This window comes from Aegilops tauschii, chromosome 4 (assembly GCF_002575655.3).
Source record: "Aegilops tauschii subsp. strangulata cultivar AL8/78 chromosome 4, Aet v6.0, whole genome shotgun sequence".
NCBI lineage: Eukaryota > Viridiplantae > Streptophyta > Magnoliopsida > Poales > Poaceae > Aegilops > Aegilops tauschii.
Genome location: NC_053038.3, coordinates 495,087,952 through 495,098,974, shown reverse-complemented (window position 1 = coordinate 495,098,974; position 11,023 = coordinate 495,087,952). Strand labels below are relative to the sequence as shown.

Genomic DNA, 11,023 nt, shown 5'->3' with positions numbered 1-11,023 from the left:
ATGAACCCATATTTTTCTAGACTGATGACTCAATTGGAGACAGACCGATGGATTCAGAACATGGAGGATCATATGAAGATTAACACTATAGCCGGAAAGGATATGACCCATCATGCTCTTCAGTGCTTTGAAAGAGGTGCTGCTACTTGGTGGAGGATGTACCAAAACATCAATGGATGGCAAGGAGTAACCACTTGGAAAGAATTTAAGTTTACTTTGCTAAAGTCTTGGTTTGTGTCCCAGAAATTGAAGCCTTATGGAAATGATATGAAGAAACTTTATGCATGCAAGCTCTGTGGAGAAAATAGGGCATAACCATAAGGAACACAAGGATGAATGCCCTCATTGTGAAGAAAGTCACCCATCTGAAGAATGCCCAACTAAGCAGATTACTTGTTTCTGGTGTGAAGGGACTAACCACTACCCTGCTCAGTGTCACATTTACCCTATGGTACAAAGAACCATCCAGTAGAAGAAAGAAGCAATGAAAGGAGCCCTCATGGAAAATTTAGAAGAACCCGTGATGAAGGAAGAGGTGGAGGACACACCCGAAGGAAACCCAATTAAACCCTGCACCAAGTCTTGCTATTCATGTGGAGAAGAAGGACGCATCTCCCTGAATTGTCAGAACGGGGATCTAGCAGAATTCCTGACAGAGGAAGTAGAGTATGACCCAAAGGAAATAGAAGCCCTGATTGGAACGGAAAAGTCCAGGAAGAGAAGTAGATTGGATACCAGGAAGGACCCGAGTCATATCACCTGTTTCAGGTGCAAGGAGTCAGGGCACTACTTCAGCGGTTGCCCAAAAAGGAAACCACAAGACTTGTCGGAAGTAATATGTTTTCGTTGTAATGAAGCAGGGCACTTTGCCAGAGATTGTCCCAAGGAGAAGGAGACTGGTGATAATTAGTTGTGTCTGTGAGAAGTATAGTAGAAGTAGTGGGAACAACTCCTTGGTTTTGAGGTGTTGAGCTGAGGCATGTAATGGAAATGCAGGAGATTGAAATAATTTGAGAATCAATGAAGTTAGCATCGTTGGTACTGATTTGGATTTTATGAGTTGTTACTCTATGAAGAAAGATTTTGACCATTTTCGAGGATATGAGAAATATGGTCTATGGAGGAACTGGGGCATTTTAAGGGTGGTAGTACCCTGTGAGAACCCTTGACCCCTGGAAGAGATAATGATGTTCCACGAAGTGGAGTACGGACAAAATAAGTATGAGCTTTATCTCGATATGTGGGATACCCCAAGAGTATGAAGGGATGAAGTACTATTGGAGTATAAAGGAGGTATGATGTTGGAAATATGGAGCAATTGTAACCCCGTGATGAGTTTGAGTAATCACATTTTAGTTTGGCACCAATAGAAGGAAGGGAGACAGTACAATTGGATGTATTTAAGAATGCTAGGAAGCTGGATGTTGGAATAATGATCTGTTGCCCCGATGATGAGTTTAAGGTTTACAAGTGATGAGATGGGCCATAACCCACAGGCCCCAGGACCTGCCAAGGAGCAAGCACACTCTTGCTGAAGGAAAAAACCTGGAAGAGATTACGACCTTACCCACTGACGATTTTATAGGAGTAACGCAAAACCTGAGAGTTGTGAAGGAACGATAGATATTTGTTTGGCATGAAGAATCAATGGATTCATCCGAACTTGGTTTGACGACAAGAGAAATTCTGCAATGCTGGTGAGGATGACCGAGTGTTAGAATGCGAGATTCGCTAAACCATATACAGGGTAATGATTTGGGTGCGGGATGGATTGATCACCATACCGACTTACTCTTATTATTCGCTTTGCTATGTGGGATGGTAAATCTGAGTGACTTGCCTATAGTAGAGAGACGGCGATATTAAAACTTGTTTAACCTTAGAATGGTATAGGTATTTTCCCTTGTACAAGGCAGCTGTTGCCAATTGTAGGTCATACGATGAGAATGAAGCCCAGACCCATTTCCTGCGGGAAAAACCATAAATTGTTGACCACCATGAGATATCAATAGTTGTTTAGTATTGGCGCCAGACCCGTCAGCTAAGAAGACTAGTCTCGGAATAACCTTACCAAGATAAAAAAAAGACACAAGAATCGAGGTAAAGGTTATGCCACTACCGGAAGAGCCCAGAGAAGGAATTTTCTCGAGGATATGAGAAGACAGACACTGTCAAGAATAAGGATGGAGTATATGAGTTTTGATGGAACCATAACCATGCTTCTAAGGGTGGTAGCACCCCAGACCCCCTGGGATGATCGGTGGATTTTGAGAAGACCCCCAAACCTAACCTATTTCTTGCTAGCCTCTCCAAATCTCGAGGACGAGATTCATTTTAAGGGTGGTAGGTTTGTAACATCCCAAAATTCTAAATTTTGGAATGTTATATCAAATAGATAGTTTTGATTGATTGTTTGATTGCTTGTGTGAAATTGAGTGAAATTTGAAACTTTTTGAAAGTTAAATGAGAGGGAATAATAGGACTTTCCCAAACTTGCATCTTTGCTTTCTGATTTCCATGAATTCAAATCTACTTCATTACAAAACCCTAGAGAGAAGATGACATGACTTCTTCCATTTAAATAAATGAAAAGGGTTATGAAAAGATTTGAATTTTTTTTTGGAAATATTTTCCAATTCAGAAACTTTAAGCAAATCAATGATTTTCATGAGAGAAGATAAAATGACTTCTTCAAAACATATGAAATATGAGTTGGGAGTTTCAAAGAATCCAATTTAAAAGTCCCTATCGAATTATTTTCATTTTGGAGTTATTTGGGTTTTATTCAAACTATTTTTTCTACAAAAATAAAATATATGGAAATTAGGGTAAAATGATTCCCTACATTAGAAAATTGGAGAAAAATGGGTTTGAAATTATTTTGGTATTTTTAAAATGATTTTTACTGGATTTTATTATAGCAGTAGCACTGTTTGAATTATTTGAATTTTTATGGATTTTATTTGACTCTAGAAAAATGTTCATGACGTAGAAAATCTTTTCCTGAAAATTCTGATATATAATACGATATATAATAGTTTTATTTTTTTTTCTTTACAATTTTACTCTATAAAAAAAATATGTGACCGACTCCGGCTAGAGTCCGCTTCCAGCCCGCCTCGCCGCCTTGGACCCACCTCCAATTTTACGCCCGATCCGCCGGCCCGTTTAAAAAAATTCTTTTTTTTCTTTTTTTTCACGTCAGGGACCTATTCGCGATTGTTTTTACAGATTAGTCCCTGATCTTGCAACGCTCGTAACTTTTTACTCGTTTGTCCAAATCCAACGAAACCAACACCCACTTCTTCGTTATGATCCCCTCTATCCAGATAAGCAACTTAAACATGTTTTTGAAAGTTTAAAATTTGAATTCAAACAGATTTGAATTTGAATCTTCTTTTGATCGTAACTTGAGTCTTATAACTCCGTTTGAGTTGATTATTTTCGCAAATCGAAGCACTTGACCTAAACTTTCTGATAAGGCCAAATTCACTCAATTTTGGTACTGTTCGAAATTGTTTTATGTTGCAAGAGTAAATTGCTTGTTTTCGAAGCTTTCCGAGATCTTTTCTTCGATTCTTTTGCATGAGTGCTTATGTATGCAATTGCTTGCTCACGATAGATTGACCGGAGTGTGACGAGTAGAACTATCAGGAGTTATGAGTGCGAATCATCTACATCAACAGTACAAGGCAAGTTCACACTTTGATCATATCCCTTTCATACCCAGTTTTATGCATTAGTTTCAACCCTTGAATACTGCATGGTTAGGACTTGATAACATGTGGGTATTGGGAAGTAGTTGATGAGGTACGAACCTATTGTCCTGCATTTAAACCTTGGGAGTTACTTCTACGTTATGCTCATACTACTCTGCTAAGCTCGTAGACGTGGATTGGTTGAGTGATTCATGACAGATGTGAGAGTTATTATTTAATGGTTCAACTTAAGGTGGCAACTTTAATACACATCTGGGTGGATTGTTGGTTTCGGCACCTGGAGAATCCAGTGTTGTCCTAGGATATCCCGGAGTACCCGTGTGATCATCCTACGGTTCGCCACCCAGGCTCAAAGGGATCATAAGATTATTCATGTTAGAAACTTCCGTGTGCAGCCACAAACTATTATGGGCTCTAGCATAGTTGAGTATGTTGCATGACCTCTTTCAGTGGTGGGCTAGCAGATGTAGAGGGAAAGTAGGTGTAACTGTCCACCCAGAGTAAAGAGTTAGTGCTTCTGAAAGACTGTGTCTCGGTCATCCGTTTCTCAAACACCATGCAGTGCGAGAAATCCAACGGAGGAGATCGAGTCTTATGGAAAAAAGTGCGCAAACCTCTGCAGAGTGTACAAACTAATCATGGTTAGTGTGTCCCCCGTTATGGACATCCTGAATATCTGGTTATTGGATTATCATATTGATCTCATCACTTTACTTAATTAAGTTGTTGGGTTATAACTATTATTTTGGGGATTGAGTTGGAGGAACCTTCTCAATATTTATCAACCAACTTTGTAGATAAATAAAATATATTCTTTGATGTAGGGAAAATTTGGCTTTATGCAAAAATAAACCCAGAGCCTCCACCAGCCATATATGCATGTAGTGATAGCCTTTATTCATCATTATCCTATGGTGTGAATTTGCCAGTACATTCAATGTACTGACCCTTTGTGGCTGCAACGTCTCATGTTGCAGGATTCTTACAACGAGCAAGTGATACATTAGGGTTACGATGTCTACACTCAACTTTGCCGTTGGTATTGATGGGAATCCACAATCTTATCGATACTTCCGCTATATGGATTGAGGTAATAATAATATTTACGTTAATTATACATGTGATTTACTTCTGTTATAAATCCTCGAGTACTGTGTGTGTCAGCATACCGATTCAGAGATGACACTTAAGCACAGAGACTTGACCGTCTGAGGTCGGGTCGCTACAGAAGCGTTTCTTCATTTCTTAGTAGGTATAGATTATGATTATTCTACATAAGTTAATTCATAAATTTCTAGTCAATTCAACACATAAATAAACATTTCAGAACAAGCTTGTCATAGAAAAATTCTACATTCAATGTTGACTGAGTGGTGGTCGCGCTGATGCTGCCACCAAAGACATAGAAGTGCCACTGCTGCTACCGCTTGTTACAGACGAAGAAATAAAACTTCGTGTGCCAACCGGTGGCATGTAATATGCAACCGGCATCACTATCGGGAAACTCGGGAGGGGCGTCTTTGACCACAACACATTGACGGCCTACCTGATAGACGGTCTCATTTTGAAGTCAATCTGAGAACATCAGAGCCCAACAATCAATCATCACCCGCTCCATCTCCTGGAAAAATAGGAAGGAAGAAGGGTTTCTTCATTTCTTAGTAGGTATAGATTATGATTATTCTACATAAATTGATTCATAAATTTCTCATCAATTCAGCACATAAATAAACGTTCCAGAACAAGCGTGTCATAGAAAAATTCTACAATCAATGTTGACTGGGTGGTGGTCGCGCTGATGCTACCACCGAAGATGTAGAAGTGCCACCGCTGCTGCCAGTTGTTACAGACGAAGATGTAAAACTTTGTGTACCAGCTGGAGGCATGTAATATGCAACCGGCATCAGCGCAGGGAGACTTGGGAGGGGCGCCTCTGACCGCAACACGTTCACAGCCTGCCTGATAGACGGTCTCATTTTGAAGTCGAGCTGAGAACACCAGAGCCCAACAATCATCACACGCTCCATCTCCTGGGCATCAAACTCTCCACCCAATCGCTCGTCAACGGCGTCCAGAATCCTCCCCTTGCCATACAGATCCCAGACCCACTGAGCTAGGTGGACTGCGTCCTCCTCCCGCTGAGCTACCACCACAGGCCGCCTGCCGCAAGCAGTCTCGAGGAGGACGACGCCGAAGCTATACACATCTGACTCGGGATTGGTCTTGCCGGTGGTCATGCACTCCGGGTCCATGTACCCCATCGTGCCTGCGAAATCTGTCGTCAGTGATCTTCGGCCGTGCTGGACGAGCTTGGCGAGCCCGAAGTCGCCGAGCTTGGCCTTGAACGACGCGTCTAGCATGATGTTGCTTGGCTTGATGTCCCTGTGCAGGACGCATTGGTCCCAGTCCTGGTGTAGGTAGAGAAGCGCCGAGCCTAATCCGAGCAAAATCTCGTGTCTGAAGACAAAGGAAATAGAGCATCACATGGTTAATGATCATTGATGTTAAGGGCAAAGCTATCGGAATCGGAGAATCAGAATACATTTGTGGTGGAAATATCACATGGTTAATTATCATCGATCTTAAGGGCAAAGCAATCGGAGAGTGATACATTTGCGGTGCTCATGCTTTTTCTATGATGGGCGGGTAGACATACCTTACAGACCATGGGAGCACGACGTTATTGGCGCCGTAGAGATGCCCGTCGAGGCTGCCATTGGGCATCAACTCGTAGACGAGGAGCAGATTGCCGCCTTCGTGGCACCAGCCGATGAGCTGCACGAGGTTCTTGTGCCGGAGCCGGCTTATGACCCTCACCTCAGAGGCGTACTCCTTCCTCCCCTGCTTGGAGCCCTTGGAGACCCTCTTGATAGCAACTTGAAGGTTCAATTCATTCAGAAACCCTCTATACACGGAGCCAAAGCCTCCTTGTCCGAGCTTGTTCTCATCACAGAAATTGCCGGTGGCGACGACCAGATCCTTGTAACGAAACCGCTTGGGCCCGGAGCCTTTCTCGAAATCGTCTTCCATGGCCTGATCAACGTCGAAGAGGTTACCCTCTTCCGACCCATGCTCCATTGCTTCCTCGTGGATTTCAGCTTGCTTTCGCCGCCGCCATAAAATGAAACAGATCAAGGAGCCAATAATGATCAAGAGGGAGATTGAACTAGAGACGCCGATCAGAACACTCCTTGACGGTGGTGGAGGCGATGGTTCTGTGGAAAGAAAATCGGAGAATGACATTGGACTAGCATCTCGATGCAACATGTGCAAGGTCTAGCTAGCTCCTCCAAGCATGTAAAGAACTAAAAGAGACGGCTACTGACCTCCTGGGGTTCCTGGAGGAGGAGGATGCAGAGACGACGATGGCGGTTGAGCCAGCTCGTCGTTCTGACAGAAGGTGTTGTCGCCATACCCCACTTGGAGGATGTCGCAGTACTTCTTGTAGTAGTTGTTGACCCTGTCCTGGGCCGCCGCGGAGGTTTGGTTGCACTCCGTCCCGCCGTTGAGGATGTAGGTGGTCATGCCGTACCCGGGGAGCAACCCGGCCTCGCGGTCTTGGGCGGACGGCGTCCAGCCGCCGGTCATCACCGCGTGGCACGACGTACTCGGCGCCGGCGCCGTCGTCCAGAACCAGATGGCCGTCTTGAAGGCGACGACGGGGTCCGTGGACACCAGGTCCGGGTTGCGCAGCAGGTCCAGCCCCAGCGCCCTCCCTGCCTGCCGGTAATTGTCCTCGCTGCGATTATAAACTGTGCATTAGTAGTACGAAACTTTTTTAGATCAAATTTTGCCGAATAATTGAAGTTCATTCATCGCGAATAATTGAACCTCATCTTGTAAGGAAAAACAGGGTACAGATCCAGTGTCAAGTATACCAGAAACAGAGTGAAGATTTCTCACGTACGTCGTCAGCTGTATGGGGCCTCGGCCGTAGTAGGGCGCGCTCGCTCGGTTCACCGCCTTCACGTAGCAGTAACCGGTGGTTACGAAGGAGGTCTGCCCGAAGAAGGCGGCGAGCTCCCGCCGGCGGGTCGCGTCGTCGCCGGTGGTGCCGAAGCCGCGGAACACGCTCGAGTTGGCCGCCGCCAGGAACGCGTCGTAGGTGTAGAACGCGCCTCCCTCGCACCCGCTCATGTTGCGGCCGCCCAGCATGGAATCGAACGCCTCCCGCGTGACGGTCGACGGCACGCTGCCTGCCGGCTGCTGCCCGCTGGCCACGCCGATGCAGAGCAGCGCGGCGCCGGCGAGAGTCAGCAGCTCAGAGAGCCGCATCCGCCAAGGTGTGGAGTCTGAGGGAGGATGGAGTGTGATGTGAAAATGCTGTTCCGGATTTATTGTTGCGTGCTACTATGACATTTCTTTCTTCTTCATGAATTTTCTGCGACGAAGCAACAGTCGTATTTAATCTCTGCGTGCATGGGCCTGGTCAAAACGCGGTGCACTGATTGGTACAGCGATGTTTGTTTTTTCCTCTCCATGCTCGAAAAAAAAATGTTTGCCTTTTCCTCTATCTGTTGTGTTTTCTGTGTGGAAATGCAAAGCCCAGCCGCCTAGGAATCCTGTGGGGCTGGTAGTATTGGTTCCAACTTTTCCTACCAAGTCATTGTCTTATAGCTAGACTAGACAAAAATGAAGAAAAACCATAAAGGAGTACGGATATGACGGAACAGTCAAGTCATCAAATCTGACCGTCGATCAGAACCATTTTTTCAGTCATCCGGCCTGAGAGAATCGTCTCACCACGTCTCCTCGACAACAGATGATGTATTCCCTCAAAAAACAAAAAACAAAAAAGACCACCACGGCCCACGGGCAACGGCAGGGAGCGCCATGGCCCGACCGACAACCATGGTGCCAGTCAAAATTGTCCGCCATGGCGCGACCATTCGTCCCGGAACGGTTCAAGTTGAAGCAGCGGGTGTGTATCCTCCTATCGATATGGTGTGCTGTTTGATCGATTAGTTTCTGACACTTGTTGATTTATGTTAATGCTCTACTAAACCAGAGACCATGCCCTTGTATGAAACAGAGACACGGAGACAGAGAGTTAATAAAAGGAACAGAAAAGAGAGGGGAATTTATCTTCAGAGAGTTAACAAAAGGAACAGAAGAGAAAACAGAGACACGGGCGTCGGCCTTCTCCTTCAACAGTCAGGGGTGAAGCGGCTCATAGGCTTAGAGGTCAACACACGAGCCCTCATACATCTATGTTGGATGGGCGCCCGGTTCGACGAGCAAGTTGGCCTGCTACTGTTTTGTGGCGATATAAGTCAGACGCTTTATGGGTTTGTGCCCAGACGTAAAACCCGTCCAGATCCAGAGCGATCGATGTCATAATCCTCGATGATCACGCCAAAACCTCGGAAAATCCAAGGTCCACTGTGCGCAACTTTTTTCCAATCCGTCCCCGAGGCTAGGCAGAACATATGGAAGATAAAAAGATTCTCGCCCGCTTCTCGGTACTTTGGTGTTTAGGCTAAACCCCAAGCAAAATTCATGGTTTCAAGCATGGAGTCCGATTTGTGAAGTTGTACATTTGTGAGGAACAGATGCACCGATTTCACACAGGAACATGAGGCTCCGTGTGGCTCCAATAGGTTACGTAGCACACTCCAAGCCAGCAAAATTACTTCCGTAGCAATCAGTGCATCGTCCTTGGCAGCAGTGTGTACTGACCACGACCCAACGATTCTCCCAAGGAACCCAGAGCATGTGCAAAGCCTTGCCACGATCCACATCACATTGCCATATATGTCGATTCAGATGGATTTCCAGTAGAGCATTGCGCGCGCCATTGCGTTGCATTCACCCATTCACCGATCCGAGGGAACACCAGGGCTCCAGCAACGGCGTCTCGCAGCCCAAATCCGCGAAAACCGACGTGCCAATCCGTCCACTCTCCGCAGCGTGCAACTTTCAGGCCATGTGCGAACCCTGTACCTGATCACGACCTACCTTTGCTTCATCGCGATCGCTACAAATCCAGGCTCCTCTAGACTCTAGTTTTCGCTCAGGTGTGAGGAGCATGAGGGTTTTCGGGCTTCTCGCTCTCGCCGGCGCGGCGCTGCTGCTGGCCGCGGCCGTCCAGGGACAGCGGCAGCGTGGCGTCGATCGTCACGCGGGACACGTTCTACTCCATGCTGAGGCAGGGCCACCACGGCGACGGCGGCGGTGGCGGGTGCGAGGGTGGCGCCTTCTACACCTACGACGCGTTCGTGGAGGCCGCGAGCACGTTCCGCGGCTTCGGCACCACCGGCGACCAGGCCACCCGCCGCCGGGAGCTCGCCGCCTTCTTCGCGCAGACCTCCCACGAGACAACCGGTATGTATCCTCTTCTACCTTTCTGTCGACGCGTGTGCATGTATACTCCGACGATTGCTGCCATGCGTGATGTCGTCGCTGTACCTACGTGCCCGTGCATGCGCGCAGGTTACTGCTGGGTGAAGCAGCGGAGTCCGGCCGGCGATCGGTACTACGGGCGAGGCCCCATGCAACTCACTCAGTAAGTTCCTTTCTTCTTCCCTGTTCTCGTTCACTTGGCGCTTGGTTCGTGATGATTTTAATCACACTGCACGCACCGTGCTGTGTATGCATGCACAGTGAGCACAACTTCCGTCGAGCCGGGGACGCGCTGGGGCTGGACCTGCCTGCTGGGGAGGCCGGACCTGGTGTCGACCGACCCCGTGGTGGCCTTCAAGACGGCCATCTGGTTCTGGATGACGCCGCGACATGGGGCGCAGAAGATGCCGTCGTGCCACGCCGTGATGACCGGCGGCTGGAGGCCGTCGCGCCGGGAGGCTCCCCGGGTACGGCATGACCACCAACATCATCAGCGGCGGGCTGGCGTGCGGCAAGCGTCACGGGACGCCCCAGGGCAGGGACCGGGTCGGGTACTACAAGAGGTACTGCCGCCTGCTCCGTGTCCGGCTCGGCCGCAACGTGGCCTGCATCAACCAGAAGCCATACGGGCACGGAGGCTGATCAGTCAGCGAGTAGCTCATGCTCATGGTTGCTCGCTTCAGTGTTTGTTTGCTTGCTGGTGAAAACTGAAATCATGCTCATGGTTGCTCGCTTCAGTGTTTGTTTGCTTGCTGGTGAAAACTGAAAAGAAGAAGAATAAAAGCTGTAGCAAACTGCAGGGCAAAAACCTTCGAGAGTGTGTTCTTCCGTAAGAGATGATGGTGTATGGTCATTTCGATCTGGATGTGTGATATCATCAGGACATGTGACGTGATGATTGTTGGGCTCTGGTGTTCCCAACTTGACATCAAAATGAGACCATCTATCAGGCAGGCTGTCAA

The 11,023-nt window shown here is 47.2% G+C and overlaps 1 protein-coding gene and 1 pseudogene across 1 annotated transcript; one reads left to right on the top strand and one right to left on the bottom strand.

Moving 5' to 3' along the window:
• Positions 1-5,355: 5,355 nt before the first annotated feature.
• On the bottom strand, positions 5,356-8,523 carry LOC109756471 (L-type lectin-domain containing receptor kinase IX.1). Its single transcript, XM_020315305.4, has 4 exons — positions 7,627-8,523; positions 7,046-7,458; positions 6,376-6,934; positions 5,356-6,176 (listed from the first exon to the last, which is right to left on the bottom strand). Exons 1-4 carry the CDS (start codon positions 7,992-7,994, stop codon positions 5,489-5,491), a joined length of 2,028 nt encoding a protein of 675 aa, XP_020170894.1. The 5' UTR covers positions 7,995-8,523; the 3' UTR covers positions 5,356-5,488.
• Positions 8,524-9,590: 1,067 nt separating this feature from the next.
• On the top strand, positions 9,591-11,023 carry LOC109756473 (chitinase 11-like; annotated as a pseudogene).